The sequence below is a fragment of the Zonotrichia leucophrys genome, chromosome 7, assembly GCF_028769735.1.
Source record: "Zonotrichia leucophrys gambelii isolate GWCS_2022_RI chromosome 7, RI_Zleu_2.0, whole genome shotgun sequence".
NCBI lineage: Eukaryota > Metazoa > Chordata > Aves > Passeriformes > Passerellidae > Zonotrichia > Zonotrichia leucophrys.
Window position 1 is genome coordinate 29,821,063 of NC_088177.1, and position 23,553 is coordinate 29,844,615.

At 58.2% G+C, this 23,553-nt stretch overlaps 3 protein-coding genes across 6 annotated transcripts; 2 read left to right on the forward strand and 1 right to left on the reverse strand.

The window, feature by feature from the left end:
* Positions 1–39: 39 nt before the first annotated feature.
* On the forward strand, positions 40–10,160 carry ATG9A (autophagy related 9A). The gene is made up of 14 exons (XM_064718106.1): positions 40–202; positions 421–463; positions 1,777–1,842; positions 2,130–2,291; positions 2,395–2,536; positions 3,441–4,189; positions 4,488–4,641; positions 4,863–5,042; positions 5,844–6,089; positions 6,380–6,600; positions 7,012–7,129; positions 7,301–7,523; positions 7,645–7,787; positions 7,894–10,160. Exons 1-14 carry the CDS (start codon positions 100–102, stop codon positions 7,897–7,899), a joined length of 2,556 nt encoding a protein of 851 aa, XP_064574176.1. The 5' UTR covers positions 40–99; the 3' UTR covers positions 7,900–10,160.
* Positions 10,161–10,318: 158 nt separating this feature from the next.
* On the forward strand, positions 10,319–17,331 carry ABCB6 (ATP binding cassette subfamily B member 6 (LAN blood group)). Of its 3 annotated transcripts, none has more exons than XM_064718590.1 (20): positions 10,319–10,513; positions 11,374–11,905; positions 12,442–12,579; positions 12,854–13,043; positions 13,251–13,343; positions 13,598–13,790; positions 13,877–13,998; positions 14,081–14,190; positions 14,258–14,323; positions 14,459–14,584; positions 14,673–14,749; positions 14,853–14,916; positions 15,013–15,098; positions 15,188–15,245; positions 15,407–15,511; positions 15,930–16,104; positions 16,385–16,497; positions 16,584–16,678; positions 16,857–16,925; positions 17,015–17,331. In XM_064718590.1, the coding sequence occupies exons 2-20, from the start codon at positions 11,390–11,392 to the stop codon at positions 17,139–17,141; spliced, it is 2,523 nt and encodes an 840-aa protein (XP_064574660.1). In that variant the 5' UTR covers positions 10,319–10,513; positions 11,374–11,389; the 3' UTR covers positions 17,142–17,331. The 3 variants fall into 3 exon arrangements, 2 of the variants coding, with proteins under 2 accessions (XP_064574660.1, XP_064574659.1); XM_064718589.1 differs by lacking the exon at positions 10,319–10,513 and adding an exon at positions 10,656–10,732; XR_010441072.1 differs by lacking the exons at positions 10,319–10,513; positions 16,857–16,925; positions 17,015–17,331 and adding an exon at positions 10,656–10,732 and having other exon boundaries at positions 15,930–16,046.
* A 299-nt stretch (positions 17,332–17,630) lies between these two features.
* On the reverse strand, positions 17,631–23,483 carry ZFAND2B (zinc finger AN1-type containing 2B). 2 transcript variants are annotated; one of them, XM_064718595.1, is made up of 9 exons: positions 23,336–23,483; positions 22,495–22,589; positions 21,935–22,066; positions 21,155–21,306; positions 20,595–20,699; positions 20,357–20,426; positions 19,724–19,800; positions 19,038–19,119; positions 17,631–18,790 (listed from the first exon to the last, which is right to left on the reverse strand). In XM_064718595.1, exons 1-9 carry the CDS (start codon positions 23,388–23,390, stop codon positions 18,752–18,754), a joined length of 807 nt encoding a protein of 268 aa, XP_064574665.1. In that variant the 5' UTR covers positions 23,391–23,483; the 3' UTR covers positions 17,631–18,751. The 2 variants fall into 2 exon arrangements, with proteins under 2 accessions (XP_064574665.1, XP_064574666.1); XM_064718596.1 differs by having other exon boundaries at positions 19,038–19,116; positions 23,336–23,482.
* Between the last annotated feature and the right edge of the window lie 70 nt (positions 23,484–23,553).

Consider the following 23,553-nt stretch of genomic DNA (forward strand, 5'->3'; position numbering starts at 1 on the left):
GCCCGCCAGTCGCGGGCGGGGCCGAGCGGGCCGCGCCGGGCCGGGCCGGGCCGGGCCGCGCCGGTGGCGGCGGCGGCGGCGGCGGCGCGGGGCCCCGCCATGGCCCACTTCGAGACGCAGTACCAGCGCCTGGAAAGCTCCTCCACCGAGTCTCCCCCCGGCGGCGGCGACCTGCTCGTCCACGTCCCCGAGGGCGCCAAGTGTGAGCGACGGCACCGGGGGTTGGGGCCTGGCCGGCGGCGGGGTGCGGAAGAGGCCGGGGGCGCGGGGGAGAGGCTGGACACCGAGGAGAGCCGCAGTGGCGGCTGCGGGGCCGGTGTGGGGTGCCAGGGGCAGCGGGGAGGGGATAGGTTGTGCTGGTGACAACACCAGGGGTGGGTGTTCTCAGGACCCCTCACCCTGTGCTGCTTCTTCCTTCAGCTCCGTGGCATCACATCGAGAACCTCGACCTGTTCTTCTCTCGCATATCCTTTTGCAGGGCGAGGGTCAGGCGGGATGTATCCCCCTCCTCCCGGCTCTAAGTACAGGGAAAACACGGAGCTTTGTGTAACTTTGTGTCAGCCACTGCTGTAGGACAGTACACAGCTCCAGAGGGGCTGACAGAACCCCCCCGTGCCTTGGGACGCTGTCACTTGTCACAGGGTCATACACGTGCTTCTAGGAATCCTTGGAAAAGTGACGATGATACTGTTGTTACAGCTAATGTGTTATATTCTTAACAGAATTTTACTGCTAGCGTGGCATTTACAATCAGGGTAGTACAGGGTTTCTGTAGGCAGAATCAGTGTAGTACAATTTTATAAGTAGCACAGAACGGAATTCTATAGTATCTCTTAGTTTGTGGTTTCTAATCAGGTGGACTCCTCACAGATCAGGACATATCTTAATATATGGTTTGCTGTATCAATATAATGAAGACTCAAAAATCACATAAGAGAATTTGAGTCATTCACCTGGTCCTCATTGGAAGCAGATGGCAGTGGGGGTATGCCTGGCTGCTGAGGGGTCCTGAGTCTCACTGTCCACCAGCAGCTGTGATACAAGCTCCACTCAGGATTTGTAACTCCTTGATTTTGTGGACAGTGCTCTGGGTGCTGTTAATACTTCCCTCTACTGGGGAAGATGGGGTCATCACCTCTCTTGGGTTGGCCAGAAGCCTGGGACCTTCAAGGACAGCACGGAAGAGAGTAATCAGCCTGGTGCCAAGGAATCTTGAGGCCCATGGGGAGGGAAAGCAGAAACCTGTTTGATTTATCTACTTGGTTCACAGGACCTTCAGTGCCTGATAACTGGGCAAAGGGTGACCCACTAATAGGTGACACCCTTAGTGACACAGCAGGGCTGCTTGCCTTATGAAATGTTGTTAGTTATGCTGACCACATTGCTGGGGGCAGGAGCAGGTGCCAGGTGCCACTAAATGCATTTTGTCTGTCCCTGCCTTGTCCTGCCCTGCCCACTGCTGTGCAGCCTGAGTGCAGGCTGAGTTTCTGCTCTGTGCTGAACAGACCCCCGCTATGGGTGTTGAGTGCAGGAAGGAAGGAGCATGAACGAAGCCAAGTCCCTCTACTCCAGCTGTGCTTTACCTGGGCAGAGTGTGTTTTCCTTGTTTTCCTGCACTGGGGAACCAACTTGCTGATGAGTAGGGGTGGGAGAGATTTTTTTCTTGGTGGTGAAGGGAGGCTTGGCTGAGGAGCTGTGGAAACCAGTGGGACAGAAGCCTCTTCATCCTTCATCAGAAAGGAGTCTCCATGCTGTTTTCCTTGACTGTGGCTTCCACGTCTATAACCTGCATCAGAAGAATGGCTTCACTTGCATGCTCATTGGAGAGATCTTTGAGCTCATGTAAGTGCAGGTTCCCCTCTGTTGTGGCTGCTGGGGAACAGCCACTGGCACTTGCCAATCACTTGCAGCTGTGTAGGTGGAAGGGCTCCTTTCAGAATTATCCTGTCTCCCCTTCATCAGGGTTTTGCGTGCCCCAGACCTGCATTTCACTGTGAGGAACTGTTGTCTGTGGGTGTTCCTGCTGCCAGGGCTGTGGGATTGCATCTCTGTGGCATATGACCCTGCTGCTTCACGTTTTGTGGTGGAGCAGAAGGGCGATTCCCTCACACGCTTCTCTTTTTTCACAGGCAGTTCATCTTTGTGGTAGCATTCACCACTTTTCTTATCAGCTGTGTTGATTATGACATCCTCTTTGCCAACAAAGCATTAAATCATAGCCAGCATCCCACTGAGCCCATTAAGGTGACTCTGCCAGATGCCTTCCTGCCTCCAAATGTCTGCAGTGCAAGGTAGGGGCAGTGGAGGGCATGTTACCCACTGCTTTTGTTTTCCTACATACTCAGGGCTCCTGTCTGGGCCTGTGTCCCACTACTTGCCTCTTCTTGCTTGCAGAATCCAGGCAAACAGCTTCCTCATCTGCATCCTGGTGATAGCTGGGGTTTTCTGGATCCACCGACTCGTCAAATTTATCTACAATATCTGCTGCTACTGGGAGATTCACTCTTTCTACATCAATGCCCTGAAGATCCCCATGGTAAGTCGCTGAGCCAGGGGTGCCATGCAGGGCTGCTGAGGGCCATGGGAGGCATTTGCTGGCAGTTGCAACTTGCCTTCATGCCTCTCCTCTTCTCAGACTGAGCACTCTTCCCTCTGCTCCATAGCCACGTGATCTCCTTTCGGCCTCTCCTCCAGCAGCCAGTTTGTTCCGTGTTACCCTCTCTGTGCTCAGTCTGCCTCTCCGCCTGCTGGCGCGTGCCTCTGCCATATGCCACCCAATATGTGTATTCTTCAGTGGTGGCCTTTTCTGTGATGCCTTCCACAGAGACAGCATAAGCGAGGATATCCTCGTACCTCCCTGGGATGTGAACAACCTCACTTTCCTTGTTTATTTGGGAGGCTTGGAGCTACTTAGTTGTGAAGGTCACACAGCAGATCAGTGTGTCGCAGATAGGGCTGGAGGCTTGCATAGACAGCCTAGTGCAGAGTCCTTGCTCTGATGAACAACATGAAAAGGCATGTGTGCATCCTTTGGAGGGAGAAAGTGTCTTGAGAAAGGTGGGGTGAGCTGAAAGGCTTGGACTGTCCCCAGGTTTTCCATGGGCTCCCTCTGGGACACTTAAGTCCCTTCCGTGTTTGTTTCTCCCTGCTGACTCCAAATGGCAGCTCTGGGAGGAACCACGGAGGCCTGGACCTGTGTTTATGCCTCCAAGGAAGGTGGTGCATGCGTGGCTGGGAAACAGTCATCTGTGCTAATCTAGGGGTAAAGGGCACCATGGCAAGGTGTGGGGTTTGCCTGCTGCAGGCTGAAGTGGTGCCAGAAGGTGCCTCACGCCCTGGTGTTGCATGCACTCTGTCAGCACCTCAGGGTGTGTGCTGGGACCTGGCTTCTATCCCTGGACACTTCTTGCTCCTAATCTTGCTGCTTGTCCCCCTTCCAGTCCACCCTGCCCTACTACACCTGGCAGGAGGTGCAGGCCCGCATTGTGCAGATCCAGAAGGAGCACCAGATCTGCATCCACAAGAAGGAGCTGACCGAGCTGGACATCTATCACCGCATCCTCCGCTTCAAGAACTACATGGTGGCCATGGTGAACAAGTCACTGCTGCCCATCCGCTTCCGCCTGCCCCTGCTGGGAGACACTGTCTTCTACACACGTGGGCTCAAGTACAACTTTGAGCTCATCTTCTTCTGGGGCCCTGGCTCCCTCTTTGAGAACGAGTGGAGCCTGAAGGCTGAATACAAGCGGGCTGGGAACCGCCTGGAGCTGGCTGAGAAGCTCAGCACCCGCATCCTCTGGATTGGCATTGCTAACTTCCTCCTCTGCCCCCTCATCCTCATCTGGCAGATCCTCTATGCTTTCTTCAGCTACACGGAGATCCTGAAGCGGGAGCCGGGCAGCCTGGGCGCCCGCTGCTGGTCTCTCTATGGCCGCTGTTACCTGCGTCACTTCAACGAGCTGGATCATGAACTGCACTCGCGCCTCAGCAAGGGGTACAAGCCAGCTTCCAAGTACATGAACTGCTTTATCTCCCCGCTTCTCACCATCGTGGCCAAGAACGTGGCCTTCTTTGCTGGCTCCATCCTGGCTGTGCTCATCGCTCTCACCATCTATGATGAGGACGTGCTTGCGGTCGAGCACGTCCTGACCACGGTCACCCTGCTCGGGGTGGGCATCACTGTGTGCAGGTGAGGTGGGTCTGTGCTGCCCCTGTGCTCCTGGCAGCGCTGTAGGGAGCAGTGGGGCTGGCAGCAATGTGTGTAGACATGCTCTTTGTTTGCAAGTGGATGTGAATCTGTGTGGATGAGGGGCATGGCTGGGGAGAGGTAGTGATCCTGGCTGCAGTAGTTGTATGGTATGAGGGGCTGGTCTGATGGGAAGGCTACAGGTAGAGCTGTGATATGGGCCAGTCACCCTGCCCTCCCAAGATGACAACTCCAGGAACTGAGGTGTAATGCTGTGATATTTCCCTGTCCTGTCATGCAGGTCTTTCATCCCTGACCAGCACCTGGTCTTCTGCCCAGAGCAGCTGCTGCGAGTTATCCTGGCACACATCCACTACATGCCTGACCACTGGCAGGGCAATGCCCACCGCTACGAGACCAGGGATGAGTTTGCCCAGCTCTTCCAGTACAAAGCGGTGAGCTTGCCTTAACTGTGGGGCTGGGGCCTTACCCCCATCCATCAGAGGATGGAGAAGGTGCTGGAGAGCTCAACAGCTCCTGGGCTTAGAGAAGAACAAGGCAGCATCCTCACAGATACCCTGCTCCAGAAGATGGAGGGCTGCCTCTGGGATCTATTTTGGGATTGTGGGTTTTTTGACCCTCAAGTTTGTGCTGAACCCATCATTTCTGTGCTTAGGTCTTCATCCTGGAAGAGCTCCTGAGTCCCATCATTACCCCTTTGATCCTCATCATCTGCCTGCGGCCCAAGTCCTTGGACATTGTTGACTTCTTCCGTAACTTCACCGTGGAGGTGGTGGGTGTGGGTGACACCTGCTCCTTTGCCCAGATGGACGTGCGCCAGCACGGCCACCCTGCGGTAGGTCCTGTGCTGCCCACCAGCATGTCTGCTCCTTTAGACCCATGAGAGGCCCCAACTCACCACTCCTGGCAGCCCACAGCCCAGCCACCCACCTCTTGGTAGGGTGTCTGGCTTTGGCAACACAGGTCACCAGCTCCAGAAAGCTCTTGTGGCCCAGCTGTGATTATTGACCAGATGCTGTGGGAATCAGGCTCTGCCGTGTCTTTGATGTCATTGTCTGTTTTCATAGCCAAGGGTTCTGTGTTCTCAGGAGACTGAAATGTGGACATTTAGAAAGTGTGGCCACTTCTCTCCTGCTTGTACTCAGGACAGAAGCAGTCTAGAGGAAATAGGAAGCATTTTCCATTATGAAAAATCTATGATGGAGGGAAAAGGGGTCCATCTGTTTTGTGTGCCTTGAAATTTAAATTACTTGCCTAGGGAAAGACTTCCTAGTGACACAGTCATCAACTTGGAAGGAAGTGAACTCATTGTGGCAGGAAACTTTTAAGAAGAGTTATTTGTTGACTCTAATTGTTCCTGTCTGTGTGACTGTTCCCAGTTCCCCAGTTCCCTTGCAGCAATTCATGTTCTGAGATGGAGTTGGAACAAACTATGTTTGTAGCTTCTTCTCCTGAGATGGCTGAATGAGCATGGGGACTTCTGGTGTGGCATCTGCTCCATAGGGTGCCATGGCCTTGCATGGGCTGGGTGTTGCATGCTTTGCCCAGACTGATTGCAGGATTCCCAGGGCTGGCAGGGTTGGTGGCAGGGTTGCAAAGCAGATCCTGTCTCTCATTACCTGTCTCTTGTCCACAGTGGATGTCAGCAGGAAAGACGGAGGCCTCCATTTACCAGCAGGCAGAAGATGGCAAGACAGAGCTGTCCCTCATGCACTTTGCCATCACCAACCCCAAGTGGCAGCCACCCCGCGAGAGCACAGCCTTCATCGGCTTCCTGAAGGAGCGGGTGCACCGGGACAGCAGCGTGGCCCTGGCTCAGCAGGCTGTGCTCCCTGAAAATGCCCTCTTCAGCTCCATCCAGTCCCTGCAGTCAGAGTCAGAGGTGCCCAGGCTCAGGGCGTGTGGGTTGTTCTTGGGGTGCTTGCTACATGCTGGGAAATTCATCGTCAGGCCCTCTGGGTAATTTTGCCCTTGCCTGGGATGAATCTGGGGATGAAAATGTGGTAGATCAGCACTATCTGGGACACTTCTGGGTTTCTAGAGAAGGTAATAGGCTGTCCTAGAGCCCTGTGAGATGAGAGAGGGGCCTAGATAGCCCAGCTCTGTGTGTCTGGTGAGATCAGTCCTCCAGCTCTGCACAGCACAGTGACACTTTCTCTCTGAACTCTGCAGCCTCACAGCCTGATTGCCAATGTGATAGCAGGCTCCTCAGCACTGGGCTTCCACATGAGCCGGGACGGACAGGCTTCCCGCCATCTCTCAGAAGTGGCCTCGGCTCTGCGTTCCTTCTCCCCGCTCCAGTCTGCCCAGCAGCCTTCCAGTGGCTTCCAGGCATCGGGAAGGGAAGGAGAAGGAGCCCAGCCTCGTGGTGCCAGTGCCATGACAGCCTCTGGGTAAGCTGCTGGGTGGTGAAGGGCAACCTTGGACATTCCTTTACCCTTTGCCCAAATGCCATCCTGTGTTCCTAGATGCATGGTGGCATTTATCTCTGCAGTCTGGACAGCGAGGGACATTCAAAGCAGAGTTAGACTCAGGTGTGGGTGCTGGTGCCAGGTGCTAAGGCTGGCCCCAAAGGGTAGTGTCAGGGTCCTGTTGCTCTCCTGTAGGTACTACAGTGGTGAGAGACCATTGTAGGGAAGAGGCAGTGCCATAGCAGGGCTTGTGTATTTTGGGAGATGCTGCAGAGGGGCCTCCTCATACCCAGTTCAGGAGCAGATCTCTGTGAGCCTGACATTAGAGTGGAGAGGGGCTGGACATTGTGGGGGCACCTGGGCAGGAAACACTACTGGTGTGTTCTGTGGCAGTGCTGATGCAAGGACTGTGAGCTCGGGGAGCAGCGCCTGGGAGGGTCAACTGCAGAGCATGATCCTGTCGGAGTATGCCTCGACTGAGATGAGTCTTCATGCACTCTACATGCACGAGGTGAGTAACCCAGAGCTGGGCTGGCCAGAGAGGCATGGAGCAAGGCAGGCAGGACTGGGCTGCCCTGTCCATTGTGACCAGAAAACCAGTGTGCATGCAGTGCCATGGAGAGGGTGTGTTTGGGCATCTGGTTTCTCCCATGAGGCTGAGTCACTGTGTTTTGGTTTGCAGTTGCACAAGCAGCATGCCCAGCTGGAGCCCGAGCGGCACACTTGGCACCGCCGGGAGAGTGACGAGAGTGGGGAGAGTGCCCACGAAGAGCTGGACACTCAGCGGGGCGGCCCCGTCCCCATTCCCCGCTCTGCCAGCTACCCCTTCTCCTCACCACGGCAGCCTGCCGAGGAGACAGCCACGCTGCAGACGGGCTTCCAGCGCCGATACGGTGGCATCACAGGTACGGAGCCAGGGCAGAGGTCTGAGTCTGGGTCAGAGCTCTGTAACCCATGTCCTTTATGGACTGGCTAGACACTGGCAGTTCTCCAGGTAGCTGATCTAATTTCTCGCCTCTCTTGCAGACCCAGGCACAGTGCACAGAGCCCCATCACATTTCTCCCGCCTTCCTCTGGGAGGCTGGGCCGAGGACGGGCAGTCAGCGAGGCACCCAGAGCCTGTGCCAGAGGAGAGCTCAGAGGATGAACTTCCGCCACAGATTCACAAGGTGAGGGGGATGGCTGTGGCTGAGAGGGGCAAGGTGTACTCTGATGCCAGGTTGGGGTGCCGGCAGCTGGTCCCAGTAGGTGCCACATTGTCTCTCTATCTTGCAGGTATAGCCTGGTAGACTGGGGATCTCATGGGGCTTGCAGATTGGGAGCCACCTGGACAGCAGGATGTGGCATGGGCTTGATTCTTCTCCTGTACTGAGTGGATATTTTGTTGCCATCAATTGCTGAAGAGACAAAACTTGCCAGGCCAGCGTCTTTGCTGTGGCACCTTGTGTCTAGCCATGTGTCAAGTCAACGCCAATCTGACTTGTGGGGTGAATGCGTGTGTGAGTACATAGCTGTGTCTGTGTTCACATCTGTGTCGTCCGTGTCGGAGGATCTCTGCAGAGCCTGTGGAAACTGATGTGACGGGACTAGCAGTGAGGAGCTGCTGGTGGACTGCTTTGGAGGTGGCAGCAGGAGCTGCTCTTCAAATGGATGGGAGATGGCATCAGCTCCATCCAGATGTGCACCTGAAGCTGGGACCTGCCGTCAAAATGAGGGCAGGAGTTGTTGAGGGTGGTCTGAGGGAGCTCAGCCTGTAGCACCACACTGCCCTGCCTGCAGCCCTGAGAAGGTGCCTAGGATCATGTTAGTCCTCCCAGAGAGGACCAGTGTTGTGCCTCTCAGCCCAGAGCAGGACAGCAGTGGGGCAGTCACCCAGCCCTCTGTCCCTGCACCCTGCAGAGGGATGGGCCCTGGTCGCTGCTGCTGGTATGAGTACAGGTGAGATATAGAGCTGGTGGGAAGAGCTCTGATTCGATCCAGAATGCTGCAGCTCTTCCCTGACTCATGACAGCTGGCCCATTCCCTGCATGCAAGAAAGGGTCATTGGAGTGATGCCTCCGTGCCAGGGCAGCAGCATCCTCCCATGTATGGCACCTATGGGATGTGGGCTGCTAGTGGGCTCTCCTGCAGTGCCAAAGAGACCCCAGTGCGGAGCAGCCTGGCATCTTCTGGGAGTGCTCACAGCCCACTCAGAGCCCACCCTGAAGGGCTTGTGCTCTGTGTGTTGGTTCCTTTTCCCCAGGCACAAAAAAGACCAGACCTTTTTCCCCATGCCCAGGTGCTGTTGTATTTGTTCAGTCCTGATGCAGCTGTTCGTGTGGAACTGGGCCTTTCCTCTTCCCTGGCAAAGGGTTTGGTTCATCTCAAATCTTGCCCAGAGGTTCCCAGCTCCTCCTTTCCTCCTGAAACCTTCCTTTTGCTTACAACATGGTTTCAGCTGCTTTGGAGACCATGCAGCTGTCTCATGCCTGGCAGAGCAAGGAGGGGCATCCTGAACCTGGAAAGGAGAGGCATGCCTCAGCCCAGACTTGGGATGGTGGTGGGGAATCAGGATCCTAGCTGTGCGATATAGCCTCAGACAAGACCTTCCCACCATCCTCCTGGTTTCCCTCTTTTCTCTTTGCAGCTTCTGGGGAATTGCATCCCAGCTAACTCCTGCCCACGACTTCCTTTCCATTCCCCTTGCCTCTGGCAGGGGCTGCTTGCTTTTGTCATGCGCTCTGCGAGCACTGCACATCCTCCTCTGCTGTCTCTGGAGTCCAGGGCCATCCCTCTTCTCGTGCCAGGGTTATTGCCCTCTGCCCTTTGAGCCTGGGGCAGCTGTAAGCCACCTGCTGCCAGTGCTTCTGCACCTGGGTAGCCATGAGCAGGCCAGGGGGCTTGCACGGGGGCAGGCTCTTTGGGCTAGCAGGCTCCTTATTGCCATGGGAGGGCTGGGCAGGGCTGGGCTGCAGCTGCTCTGGGGTCTGTATGAGATCAAACAGAGTGTTCTAAAGCTGAGCTCAGGGTGGGGATCGGCTCTTCAGTGCTGGGGTCAGGGCTCTGTGGACCTGGGGGCTGCTGGGGTCCTTCCATGGAGAAGTGGCTGCAACCACTCCACAGCAGCTTCAGCTTGGGTCTGTCATGGCTTGGTGAAAGAAAGCAGAAAGCAAATCTCCTAGGAACCCAGAATTTCCAGTGGCTTCTCTTGGTGCCCAGGCTGCTGCCTCCCCTCTCTGGGCCTATGGGACAGTGTGTCTGGGCTTCTTAATGGAGTTGCTGCTGGTCTGTACAGCCGAATGGCTGAAAGCAGTGCCCTGGGGCAGGGGGAAACTCTGGATCTTGCCCTGGGCTGGCAGGAGGGAGAGGCCAGGCATAGCAGGCCCAAGTCTTTGCCGCATGTTTTGCTTGTGTCGTCAGTGTCCCATGTGCATGGCGAGCCACTCTTCCTCATCTCCTCCTGAGATGTGCGGGCACGGAGGTCCCTGGGGAGTGCAGTATCAAACCCCCGTGCCCTCGCTGTACAGCTGTATAGCCGTCTAATAAAGATGGGGTGTATCATCCCTGCCTGTGTCCGAGTCTCCCTTCGCTCTGTGGTACGTGCAGCCCACCTGCGCCTGCCTTGCGCTGGCAGCAGAAGGCTGGGAGGAGCCAGCCGCCTGCTCCGGCGGCACGGGGAGCTCCCGGGAGGAGACAGCGGCTATATTTATCCCGGGAGGGCAGTGCCCCGTCCTGCCTGACCTCTGTGGAGGCCCCGCGGGGGCTCCTGGGGCTATCGCGGCACCGCAGGGCCAGGCTGGCGGCGGCGATAAACGGGAGCGGGCGTCTCACGTCGGAGGCGGAGACCCTCCGTGCCTACCGGCCCGGGAGTGAGCCCACGGCACCGACCGCTGCCCGTCCCCGGCGCTGCGGGGAGGTCCGTGCCGCCGGGGGCTGGGCCCGGGGGCCCGGGGAAGGGCCACACGCAGGGTTGCCGGTGCCTGTGCCGGTGCCGGGAAGGAGGCGGGCGGCAGGAGCCGGCGGTGCCGGCGCGGGGCGGGGAGCAGGGCGGGGCGGAGCGGCGCCAGGGCCCGGCTGGCAGCGGCGGGCGGCGGCGCGGGGCCCGGAGCGGGCCAAGGCCGGCGGCCCAGGGCAGGTGAGCGGGCGCGGCGGGGCCGACACGGCGGCCGGTGAGACACGGAGGCGGCGGGGCCGCGGCCGCCTATGCCGGGCCGGAGCGGCGCCAGCACCGCCCGGGCATTCGTGCGGCGCGGCCTTTGCCTCGCCCTCCGCGGGCTTTTCCTTGATGCGTCCCTGTCCTTGCCCTTGCCTCTCTCCTGCACGGCCCCGCGGCTCCCCGAGCATCCTCCGCATCCCCGCCCGCTCGCCCACCCGCGCCCCTGCCGCTGCATCACCGCCCTTGCTCCCTCCCACTCGAGACCGTTCCCAGCTTCACTCTGCCTTCCCGTCTCTGCGGCTCCCGCTGTTCTCGTGTCCGAGGGCATCCTCGGGGGCCCGGGTGGCTCTGGAGGCCCCAGTCTAATGTTGTGCCCCCGTCCAGGGCACACAGCAGGTGTGGTGCTCATGGCCATCCCCATGCAAAGCTGGCCCTGCTTGCGTGCACTGCCTTGTGTGTGCTGCATGCAGCGTGTCATGTGTGTCCATGTCCAGCGGTACTTGCCCCTGCCCTGTGAGGGCCCTTGCTGCTTGGCCATGCCATCCCAGTGTGAGTCCCTCTGTGCAGGTGGTACCACAGCCTATCCTGAAACCTTGTCTCGGGCTCTCTTCTCTCCACAGCTGGTGACCTGCCAGGATGGCCGTGCTGGGGGGCTACTGTGAAGGCAACAACTCCATCACCCAGGCCTGGGTCCAGCAGGGCTTCCAGCCCTGCTTCTTCTTCACGTTGGTGCCATCTGTGCTGCTGAGCGTCTGCCTGTTGCTGGGTGCCCTGCAGTATGCCTGCTACGCCCGCTTCAGCCGTGCCATGGAGCCCAAGTACATTCCCCGCTCTCGCCTCTACCGTGGCCAGGTCCTGCTGTCACTGCTCCTGGCCCTGCAGCCCTTTGGTGGGCTGCTGTGGCAAGGAGTGGGGCTGAGACAGCTCTATGGGTATATGTTGCTGTATGCCTGCCTCTGGGCCCTCAGCTGGGGCTGTGCCATTGCCCTCCTGCAGCTGGAGCACACCCGGGTGCTGGCCCATGACCGAACACGGGGCCATGGCACCGTCCTCCTCCTCTTTTGGGCACTGGCCTTTGCTGCTGAGAACCTGACCCTGGTGTGCTGGAGGAGCCCTCTGTGGTGGTGGGCACTGGAGGATACCAACCAGAAGGTGGGCTGGCGATCTGTGGCCAGAGAAAGGGGGCTAGGCACTTTTGGGAATGGGAGGGACTGCGGCATCATGGTGTGGGGCTGGAGTATGCATGTACTGCCATGCCCAGGGTGTTTACGGTTCTGAGTTGCACCCACACATCTGCCAGATATTTCAGTCCCAAGCTGAGTTATCACACATCTCTCCATGCCCCCACCCAGCTCCTGTCCTGCTTCTACCCAGCCCAGACCCAGGTGCAGAAGTAGGGCTGTTTCCATGATTCCCACAGCCCTTAGCCCCCATGTACCCCTTAGGGTAGGTGCACCTTGAGCCAGAGGGCATGGAGCCAGCTGATGCGGGGAGGAAGGAAGAAGTCTGAGCGCTGCCTGAGGTGCTGTGCTCAACCAGGGACTCCCACTGGGCTGTATGGGGTGTCCCCTGGCACACTGCACCCCATCCCCATGCTCTGCTCATTGTCTCTCTCAGATCATACCCATCCCATGCTCAGGGTTGTGCTCAGGGCCAGCTGAGATGCTGAACTCTCACTCTCCATTCAGGTGCAGTTTGGCTTCTGGCTGCTGCGTTACGTCTGCACATTCATGCTCTTCATTCTGGGCATGAAGGCCCCGGGGCTACCCCACAAGCCCTACATGCTGCTAATCAATGAGGAGGAACGGGACGTGGAAAACAGCCAGGTGAGTCCTGGGACTGAAGCAATTTTAGGATATGGCCAGGAAGGAGCTGGGGATAAAATGGAAATACAGCCCTGGGATCAGCATCTTCATGAGATGTGGGAGGACAAGGTTTAGGGCTGCCCAAGCTCCCTGCTTGCTGTCACTAGGATGCAGCCCTGTTTAGAGGATGGAGGGGCACTCTGGAGTGGGACTGGTGTTCTTGGGGTGTTGCCCAGGACCATTACCAGCAGGATTGGGTGCTAGGGCAATGACTCCTTTCTCTGCTCTTCCCCAGCCACTCCTGACTGATGGCAGCAGGACCACCTCCACCTGGAAGGATTTCCGGAGGAAGCTGCGGCTGCTGGTGCCGTACATGTGGCCGAGGGGCAACCACCTGCTGCAGGGGCTGGTGCTGTTCTGCATGGCACTCATGGGGCTGGAGCGGGCCATCAACGTCTTCGTGCCCATCTACTATAAGAACATTGGTGAGGCACCTGGATCTTGGGGTGTGAGGCTCACCACAGCCTCACCAAGTGCTGGGGGGTGTTGAGGTGACCGGGAGGGCTGCAGGGGTTTGGCAGGAGCAGAGTCCAGGGGGTCAGGGTCCAGCACTGGCTGCTGGGGCTGGTTCCCACTGGCACCCTGGGATGCTCCCTGTCCCTCCATCCTGACCCTTGGCACACTTCCCACAGTGAATGAGCTGACAATGGGTGCTCCCTGGCACACCCTGGCCTGGACTGTCTGCAGCTATGTGGGTCTGAAGTTCCTGCAAGGTGGAGGTGCTGGTAAGGACCTTTGGGAAGGATGGGGCACAGATGAGAGATGATACTGGGCACATCATACCTATTCTGGGGTGGCCAGGGAAGTCCATATGCCCCATCACTGCTGCTCTCTTGGAATCAGCAACCTGGGCTGGTCCCAGGTTAGGGAGACTGAATGGGCTTCATCCCAAATCCCCCTTTCCCAGCTGGACTTTTGGAAGTCTTCTGCATGCCCCGGTGGGGCTGATCTTGGTTGACCTTTCAATGTTGCCCTGCAGGCTCCACTGGCTTTGTGAGTAACATGCGCACCTTCCTGTGGGTGTGGGTGCAGCAGTTCACCAACAGGCAGGTGCAGGTGCAGCTCTTTTCCCACCTGCACGGGCTGTCCCTGCGCTGGCACCTGGGGCGTCGCACTGGTGAGGTGCTGCGGAGCGTGGACCGGGGCACCAGCAGCATCAACAGCCTGCTCAGGTCAGAGTGTGCCCGTGGTGGGTGGGGGGTTGGCTGGGCAGCCCCACCCAGCTGGGCTGATGCCCATTTCCCCTCCCACCCCCCAGCTACATCATCTTCAGCATTGTCCCCACCATTGCGGATATTGTCATCAGCATAGTTTACTTCACCTCGGTCTTCAGCGCTTGGTTTGGCCTCATCATCTTCGTGTGTATGAGCCTGTACCTGAGTGAGTGGGGGGGCTCAGGGTGCAGGGCTGCCAGGCTATGGGGTGGCAGGAGCCTTGCAATGCAGCTTCCTCCTGTCCACAGCTCTGACCATCTTCATCACTGAGTGGAGAACCAAGTACCGTCGGGACATGAACACGCGGGACAACGAGGCCAAGTCCCGGGCCGTGGACTCGCTCCTCAATTTCGAGACGGTACTGTAGGAGTTGGGGGGGGTCACTGAGGACTGCTTGGGTGCTGATACCAGCTCTGCTCCTGTAGGTGAAGTACTACAATGCAGAGAGCTATGAGGTGAACCGCTTTAACGATGCCATTGTCAAGTACCAGGTACGGGGTGCTCAGTACTTTTAGGGGCACCAAGGTGGAAGAAGCCAAACCTCATAGGCACCTGTGGGGATGATGGAGATCACCACGGGTCTGGTTTTGAGGCAGCAGCATCCCACAGGACTTTGTCTCTTCCAGGTCTCAGAGTGGAAGGTCAGTGCCTCGCTGGGCCTTCTCAACCAGACCCAGAACCTGGTCATTGGCCTAGGGCTGCTGGCAGGGTCCCTGCTCTGTGCCTACTTTGTCACTGAAGACAAGCTGCAGGTAAGGCTGGTGCCAGCCTGTGCAGACCCCTGCTGAGGTGGGGCCCTGGGGCTGGTAGTTACAGACTCCTATACCCTGTCCCTTCCAGGTGGGGGATTTTGTCCTCTTTGGCACCTACATAATCCAGCTGTACACGCCACTCAACTGGTTCGGGACTTACTATAGGTAATGCTGGGAGGTGTGGAAGTGCCTGGTGTCCCCTTCTCCATGGGTGACTGGGTTGGTATGTGCTCCCCAAACCCTTTGCTCTGTTCTTTGCCCTCTTCAGGATGATCCAGAATTCCTTTGTGGACATGGAAAATATGTTTGAGCTTTTCCATGAGGAGCAGGAGGTGGGTGCCACCTTTCCTGGACCTTGCTCCCTCGCTGGGCCTGTGGTCCTGCCCTGGGGATTGGCTGGCTCTGAGCCTGAGCCTCTACTTCAACAGGTGAAGGATGTGGTGAACGCCAGTGACCTGCGCTTGGAGGCTGGGCAGATTGAGTTTGAGAACGTGCACTTCAGCTACATAGATGGGTATGGGGTACTGGGCACAGGCTGGGACCTGCTACAGGGATGTGGGGCCATGGAGTGGCCCTGAGCCCCTGTCCATGTCCCTCTTCCAGGAAGGAAATCCTGCAGGACGTCTCTTTCTCTGTGATGCCTGGGCAGACCCTGGCTCTGGTGAGAGTGGGACTGTGAGTTCACTGTGGGAGGGAAGGATGGGGATAGAGAAGCTGGAAAATACGAAGGTGGGAAGGATGGCCCCCAGCAGGACCAGCCCTTTCCTGGTCTCCAGCAGCTGGGAATTGGCCATGTCTAAGTCTCTTTTCCTTTGTATGTAGGTGGGACCTTCAGGCTCTGGAAAGAGCACTATCATCCGTCTGCTCTTCCGCTTCTACGATGTACGGGGTGGCTGCATCCGCATTGACGGGCAGGACATCTCCCAGGTGAGGGGGAAGGGCCTCCAAGGACCAGGGAGGACACACCTCATCTGGGCCCCAGCTCATCTGGGCCTCTGGGCAGCACTGCTCAGTGCAGGCAGCAGCACCTCCCCAGGGCAGGGGTGAGCATGCAGCCCCCACAGCCCCTCTGCAGGCTGATGGCTGTGACAGAAGTGGCAGAATGGCACAACTCCAGGACTCCAGGATGAAATGTTGGGTACTGACCACGGCTCCCTGGGAAGGTCCAGGGCACTGTCAGGGCTCCCCACTGCAGAGTGGAGATGCAGCTGAGCCTGTGGTGCAGGGCACCCCTACAGCACATAACTTGCAAGGAGCAGGGCTCATGGGTGAGGGTAGGATTGGGTTTTGGAGGGATCTTTGCATTTGGTGTGGGTGTGCCTGAGCCCTCTCCCCTGCCTCCCAGGTGAAGCAGGCTTCGCTGCGTGCTCACATTGGGGTGGTGCCCCAGGACACGGTGCTCTTCAACGACACCATCGCCAACAACATCCGCTATGGACGGATCCTGGCCACTGACCAGGAGGTACAGGAGGCAGCCCGGGCTGCTGACATCCACGACCGTATCCTTTCTTTTCCTGATGGTGAGACCCCTGCAGTTCCCGCCATCCCATGGTCCCGTAAGACCTTCTAGCTGCCCTCACAGGTATCCGTGGGTGACATCTCCCACGGGGACACCACATGACTTTGTCTTGCTTTGCCTTTCCCTGCCTTCTTTCCCGGGCTAGATCAGCCCCTGGGCAGGGATAAGCTGAGGCTCCACCATGTGGCTGTGTAGTCACAGCAGGACCTCCCAGGGCAGCAGGTCCCCATCTCCATTTCAGAGGGCACCAGCACATCATGTTTCTGTTCTTGTGGCTGCAGGATACAACACCCAGGTGGGAGAGCGGGGGCTGAAGCTGAGCGGGGGTGAGAAGCAGCGCGTGGCCATCGCACGCACCATCCTGAAGGGTCCCCACATCATCCTGCTGGATGAGGTAACAGCTGCAGCCCCAGCCCTACCCAGCTCTGCAGTTGCCCCCACAACGTCTATCCCTTCCTCATGTTGTGTCTCACCTTGCAGGCCACATCTGCACTTGACACAGAGACTGAGAGGAACATCCAGGCTTCTCTGGCCAAGGTCTGCGCCCACCGCACTACCATCGTTGTTGCACACAGGTAGGAACAAGGGGAAGGGCTGATCTGGGAGTTGGTGGCCAGATCCTGCAAGAGTGGCACACAGACCTGCCCCCTGATCAGGAGGTGAGAGCCCCTGGGGTTGCATCTCCTGGCACTGTGCAAACCCTCAGGAACTCTCTGCCACCCAAGTCAGGGTAACACCTGCTTCTCCCTGCAGGCTCTCCACTGTGGTAGGTGCAGACCAGATCCTGGTGCTTAAGGATGGACACATAGTGGAGCGAGGGAGGTGAGCACAAGGGGAGGGCTGGGGGAGGGAATCCCCTCCCTGCCTCTGGGGCCAGCTCAGGACCCTGCATCCCTCTGCTCTCCTCACAGGCATGAGGAGCTGCTGCAGAAGGGAGGTGTGTATGCTGGCATGTGGCTGCAGCAGCAGACTGGGGACGAGGGCGAGAGCAAGGAGCACCACACTGAGAAGCCCCAGAGCAGCAAGAAAGTGTCATGAACATGACCAGGAGTTCTGCTGTGATGCTGACTTGGGTCCAGGCCCCCACACTGCCTGGGAGTATTTTGCTGGCTGCAGGCAAGGGCCCTGCCTGCCCTAGAACTGCAGGGGCTTGGCTGGACACTCCACTACATTTGTACATGTTTATTTTGCTGTTGTGTAGTTTCTTAAATCAGGTCCTTCCCAGGTCGATGCCTGTGTGCTCTGGGCAGGGTACATGCCTCTTGGTGGGGGCAGGCAGAATGAGTGCCTGCAACCTTGGGTCAAGTGGCAGCTCTGCCATGAGGTTGAGCTCCTTGGGCTTAGGTGAGCAGGGGGCTGAGCAGGCTGTGAGCACCTGCCCCATCCCCACACAAAGGGCTGAGCTTGGCAGGGGGCTGCACCCCAACAGCAATGGAAGAGCAGGGCATCTAGTGTCCCCTCATCCCTATGTGCCCCCCACTTCAACCACCATCCACAGAGATGTGCCACTCTGGGCTGGACACCAAGTGACTGCTCCCTCAGGTACCTCTGTACCTTGTGCTATGCTTTTATTTTCTCCCAAGCAGCACTTTGACAAGTCTCAGCATTCCCTGGACCCAGCCTGAACCCCCCCTCCCTCAGCTGCTCAGAGCAGGACAGCCCAGTCCTGTGCAGAACCAGGCACAGCCCTGCAGGCAGGAATGGTTGCAGCAGCAGGTGGGAAAGCAGCACAGCTCTGCATGGCTGCAGACCCCCTGCAAGAGGCCAGCAGGACAAATCCCCTCCGCCCAACCAGGCTCCAAGCTCAGGACTTTGTAAGGAGGGGTTCCCCAGCAACACAACTGGAAGAACAGAGGCATTCCTACCCCAGCAGCATATAACAGGGCCCTGTTTAAGTTTAGGGCAGCAGGAAGGCAGCTGCAACCATCCCATGTGAGCGATGCTGCCATTCAGGTCACTGCCAAGGTTACTTATTCTATTAAACCAGAAAGGAAATGGAGCTCCATTCAGTCTCAGAGAGGTGTTGTGCCCCAGGCGAGCAGGGTAAGGCCCAACGTGCTCTTGTACATGCAAACAGCAGGGAGGCACCGAGGCTGTGGGGAGCGGGGAAGGGGCTGCTTTCACACTGCCGGGAGGCTGCACATTCAGCCATGCCATGCCCAGGCAAGAGACCATCCCAGCCACATTTGCTCTTTGCTGAGGGGCTGGCACAGCCCTCCCCAGAGTATGGAATCCAGCCCCCCACCACAGAAGGCAGCTACATCCCAGCTGTATATCTGTGCATGCAGAGACATCCCCACAGCTCTGCCCTTGCTCCACAGTCCCAGCAGTGTTGGGACGTGGCTGTGCCAACTGTGGGTAAGTGCAGACCCTGGGCTGCTGCTTGCTTTGGTTAGTGTGTACCCAGCCCCGTCCTGTACACTCTTCACCTCCCCAGGAGCATCAGCAATTTGCTGCACTAATTCATATAGGTACTAGGGCTGAAGTGTCAGTGTATATTTGCTTGCTTACAGCTCCCAGGGAGATGAGCTGTCCTTGGCAAGGGGCTCTTGGTAGCAGAGTCCCACAGCATCCATGTGGGAGGCCAGAGCCACTCCTCAGGTCACAAGCAGGATCCTGTGTGCGCTGGCCCAGCCCGCCTCCCTTGCCTACGACATGCTGCAGTTGGATGGCTTTGAACCGTGTGCCTGGAACAGAGAGAAGCACACCGTGAGCAAGGGCAAGCAGGCTCCTTCCTCTCCTACGAGAAGGCACTTCTAGTGCTCAGGTTCCCAGAGATGAGTGCTCAGCAGTGATGCTGCCGCTGCCCCAGGCTGGGCTGCCCTCCTGGTGAGGAAAGCCAGGCTAGACAGAGCCCAGAGTAAGCAGAACCCAGGGAGGCCCCCTCCCTCCAACAGCCCCACAGCAGCAGAGCCCATGGCCAGCCTCACTCACCTGCCGCTGCGACTGCTGGTACTCGGCTTCGCTCGCCGACAGTGCCCGGGCCAGCGCCAGATCCTCCTCCTCCTGCGTGCTGCTGGGACAGTGAGGGGTGCATTGTGTATCTCAGCCTCCCTCAGGCGCAGGGTCTGAGTGCTCAGAGCCCTTCTGGGCTTCACCATCTCACTGCAACCCCCCAGCATGTCTTATGGCGAGAAGCAACTGAGGATAACTTTGAACAGGCATGGGGCTGGGGAGGGAGCAGAGGATCCAGCTGGGGCTGGCAGCCAGGAATTTGGGCCAAGGAGAGCCCTGTTAGGTCCAATCAGTAAGATGGTGCTTTTAGCAGCATTGGGCACTGTGCCTGGGGACATGAGCTCCCAGGTGTCGTCCATGAACACCCCTACTCCACTTATCACACTCCAGCCAAACCCATTAGCTGACAAGTGGTCAGACAAAGGTTTGCCCTACTGTGTGTCAGTTACTGTCCCCTACCAGCACCCCTGGGGCTGAGGGCTTGCCTGCTGAACAGTTAGTTCCCTGTCGGCTCTGGACTCTTCCTTTTTTCCCCAGTCAGCCAGAGAGGCATCATATGCAAACACGTGCTGAGAGGAATGTCATCCCAGAGGCACATGATGCTTCCCCAGGCACCTTTCACACACAGGGGAGTGCACACCACACCACGTGCTTTGGGGCTGTACCTGGGCTGCTGTGCTGAGCTGCGTGCCGACTCTGCCAGGGACATCTCCAGAGCTCGCTGCAGGGCCTCTTCCTCACTCTGAAACAAAACACCTTGTCACCAGCTTGGCCAGGCTGGGGGGCAGGAGGCAGCCCTGAAGCACATGTAGTAGGTACAGTCTTTCCTGGCCAAGGGTGGGCAAATCTTCTCTCTCCAGGAGACCAGACAAAAAAGGTGAAAAACTGGGGCTCTGGACAGACCAGCAGTGCTCTCCCACTGCCCAAGAGGACACATGCTTGCTAATGCAGGAGTATGCCAAGAGTAACAGTGGAAAGCAACTTCCAGTCTCCTCCAGCCTTTGGTGGTACTGCAGAAAGACAGCACCCAAGGAAAATGGCTGGTGCACTTTGTCCCTTTGGGGAAAGCTAAGCACCAAGTGCTTAGCTCTTAGTGCTTAGCTGAGAGCTGTCATTCACAGGCACCAGAGCAAGCTCTGGATTTCCCACAGTACATTCAGGATCACTGTCTGCTAGGGAAGACACAGCTGGGAGTGGTCACCTACAAAGTGTCGGCTAGAAAGCATTTGTTGCAGTCACATCCTGCAGTTCTTAGAGGGCACAGAAACCACCCCAAATGGCCAGGCCAAGCCACTCACCAGCCCATTCTGCAGCATGACAGCTGGAGGGGAGGTGCTGTGAGTCTGCGACGCAGCTGCTCTGCCTCCCCTGCAAGCAGAAGAAAAGCTGCATTATTGTCAAGGCAGGGAGCCCCAGTATGACTATCAGTCCTGCTAGGCACAAGAAGAAGGGGGTTGTCACTCTGGCATTCCACAGAGAGCCAAGATGAGCCTGGCCATGCCCACCTCAGAATTACAAGTCAGGCCACCACCTTACCTGGCACAGGCCAAAGAGGAGCTGTCTGCTGGCCGGGCAGCTCCGCTGCTTGATGCAGTGACTATTTTGGAGGAGGATGCCTGGGCTCTGGTAACTGCAGCGTGCCTAGGACAGACAGGACACCTGTGAGAAACTGTTTACCATCATGAGCAATTCCTAGGCATCGAACACCTTGGGATATCAACCTGGATAAACGAGACACGCCCCTGGCTCCTCTTCCTCCCATGTTGTGGCTGTTATTCCCAAGAGTTTCAAGTGCTGTTTCTCTCCCTAAAACCCTCTACCAGGACAAGCAGAAACCACTGGCTACAGAATAATGGGCTGGGGAAAGAAGCAAGAGCAAAGCAGTCAGCAGGCAGTACTGACAGCTTTTGCTGCAGGACAGACTGTGTATACCAGCGTGCTTGGTGCTGCAGGAGGACACCCTGGCACACAGGGCAGGGAGTGTCAGAATGCAGCAGTCCCAGATGATGGGTCAGGAGGAACTGGGTTTCTTCCCTGTCACCAATCTGGCAAACACAGCCCCAGCCCTCCCAACCTGTCTGTTCTCAGGCCCTCACCCTGCTTTGGAAAGGGGATGCCCTGCCCCACTGCAGTCATGGTCCAGGGGGTGCCGATGCTTGAGGCAGTAGTTCTTGTGGCACTGGTCACAGATCACCTTCATCATCTCCTTCTGCTTGCAGCCAGGCTTCAAACACTTGTTGGTGAAGATCTGAAAGATGACATGGCAGTGCTGAAAAGGAGCACACGCCGTGGGGCTGTCCCCTCTCTCCATTCCAGGCCCTGGGCACTGATCAGCCTTCCCCATCAGCATTATCTTCTGCAAGGCTCTGAAATTTGTCTCTGAATACTTTCTTTAGATGTCTCTGAATAATTTCTTTAGATAGTTCATTAGTAATGCACTGGTGCCACCTCAGTCTCCATAGACAGGAGTCTCCACAACCACAGAATGCACAGCAGGAGAAAGAGTGCCTTGCCCAGGGACTCCTGCCTTCCATACTAGTGCAGTGATAGCCCAGGGCATTCCAGCTGCTGCCGGGCTGGATTCCTGCAGGGCCAGCTCCCTCCAGCAATTTCATCTCCTGGCAAGATGGGGTAGCTAATTGCCAATTGCATTTTCCTAATAGCAGCATGCAGTTTACCATCCTTACGTCCCAGGTGGCTGCCCAGCCCCACTCCATCACCACCCTTCTCCCCTGACAGCCTCCACAAAGCCCTGAGGATGCCTCCAGCTCACCAACCCTCCCTGGATCAGCCGGTGCCAGGGCTGAATCTGTGTTGTTTTCATCCCATTGTCAGGCTGTGTCAGAGCTCCCCTGGCAGAGCCCCACAGCACCTACCTTGCGCTTGCGTTGTGCAGGGTCAGACTTGCAGTCACGGTCAATGTGCTCACCCACCACAACATCAGGCATCTCCCCCCGCCTCACAGGGACTGGGGTGTTGCAGAGGGGACACACTGGGACCTGCACATCCTGCAGAGACAACAACAGGGAGCTGGGAACAGGTAGCTGGACAACCTTGAGCACTGCACAGTCATCTCTCTCCCTTTCAGGACCTGCCTACCATGGCTTCCACAGCTTCAGCTGCAGTTTGAGATCCTGCTCGTGACCCTCCAACCAGCTTGCACAGCAGGTGCAGAGGCACAGACATACACTCTGGGAAGGGAAGATGGTGTGGCTGGGAGATGCCCAAACCACTTCACCCAGTGGGAGAGGGAGGGCTGGACGTTTGCGGCACTGAGATGCAGATCCTGGTTTTCAGATACATCTTCACATTCAGTACACACCCCAAGGGTGACTGCTCAAGTGACCAAAGTCACCACAGATTATTATCATGGGTGACTACAAAAGCTCAGCAGCTCCATGCAGGAGGGTGGATGAGATCTGCTCCCTGCACTTACCTTCTTGTAGGCAGAGGTGCAATCGTGCTGGGCATAAGCGATGTGGTCGGTGCAGAAGATCTGCTCGCAGGCATCGCACTTCAGGGGAAGGAAGTCTAGGAGCAGGACATGGCATGGGCAGAGAGCATGGAGATCAGCATTGCCCACCCGCAGTCCGGGGGCCTCTCTGACTTCCCAAAGACAAAACAGTGACCCCGCGGCAAAGCCAGAGCCGCACCTCTCATCCCCCAACACGAAAACAAAAGGGCTGCAGGTCCACAGCCACGTCTTCAGAAATACCCAGGGCTCCTCCTCAAAACGTGCGGTTCCCGAGATCAGGAGTAGCACCCTGAATCACAGGGAGCTTCCCGCGGGCTGCCGTCCTCAAACCGGTGGGAAGTGATGCTGACAGTCGCTACGGGCTGAGCCCACCGGGATAACCGGGGTATGGAGCGGTCCCAGGGCCCCGCCGCGTGCGGCCTCCCCAGCCTGCAGCACCCAGGCCTGGCACGGGGGTGTCTGTCCGGGCCCTGCCCCGCTATCCCCGGGCAAGAGCCGCTGCCCAGCCGGGTACAGCCGCGTACCCGGACAGAGGCACCGGCGGAAACCCGGTCTACCGGCACGGACAGCCAGCCCCGCCCTAGCGGGGTGCTCGTGGGCAGCAGCAGGATCAGGGACCCCTCCGCCATGGGCAGCACGGGCGACACGTCCCGCCCTTCAAGCCCCGCTACCGAGCGGGCGCCCGGCGCCGCCCCGCCGCCTCCCCGCAGGCCGGGCTGCCGCTCCGTGCCGCCCAGGCCCAAGGCCGCGGCCGTGCCGCCGGCGTGCGAGCCGTGCCCACCCCCCGGGCTCCCCAGCTCACCCAGGCGCTGGCAGGCGGGCCAGGAGCAGTGCGCGCCCAGGTCCGGGAACTCCATGGCGGCACTGCCGCCACCGGCACCGGCGGCCCCGCCGCGCCCGCTTCCGGCGGGGCGTCACGGGGCGGGACCGGGCACAGCCCCGCCCCGGCGGGCACAGCCCCGCCCCGGCGCCCCCTCGCCCCTCCGTACGCCCTTGCTTCGGGAGCACCGCGGGAACAGC

Coding starts and splice junctions, on each gene's coding strand:
- ABCB6 (XM_064718590.1), top strand. CDS start 11,390: ATGGCCGTGCTGGGGGGCTACTGTGAAGGCAACAACTCCATCACCCAG. Junction 14,191..14,257: donor CGCTCCTCAATTTCGAGACG/GTACTGTAGGAG, acceptor CTGCTCCTGTAG/GTGAAGTACTACAATGCAGA. Junction 16,105..16,384: donor TATCCTTTCTTTTCCTGATG/GTGAGACCCCTG, acceptor TTGTGGCTGCAG/GATACAACACCCAGGTGGGA.
- ATG9A (XM_064718106.1), top strand. CDS start 100: ATGGCCCACTTCGAGACGCAGTACCAGCGCCTGGAAAGCTCCTCCACC. Junction 203..420: donor CGTCCCCGAGGGCGCCAAGT/GTGAGCGACGGC, acceptor TTCTTCCTTCAG/CTCCGTGGCATCACATCGAG. Junction 1,843..2,129: donor GGAGAGATCTTTGAGCTCAT/GTAAGTGCAGGT, acceptor CTTTTTTCACAG/GCAGTTCATCTTTGTGGTAG.
- ZFAND2B (XM_064718595.1), bottom strand. CDS start 23,390: ATGGAGTTCCCGGACCTGGGCGCGCACTGCTCCTGGCCCGCCTGCCAG. Junction 22,067..22,494: donor GCACCTCTGCCTACAAGAAG/GTAAGTGCAGGG, acceptor TTGTCTCTGCAG/GATGTGCAGGTCCCAGTGTG. Junction 18,791..19,037: donor ACCAGCAGTCGCAGCGGCAG/GTGAGTGAGGCT, acceptor TCTCTGTTCCAG/GCACACGGTTCAAAGCCATC.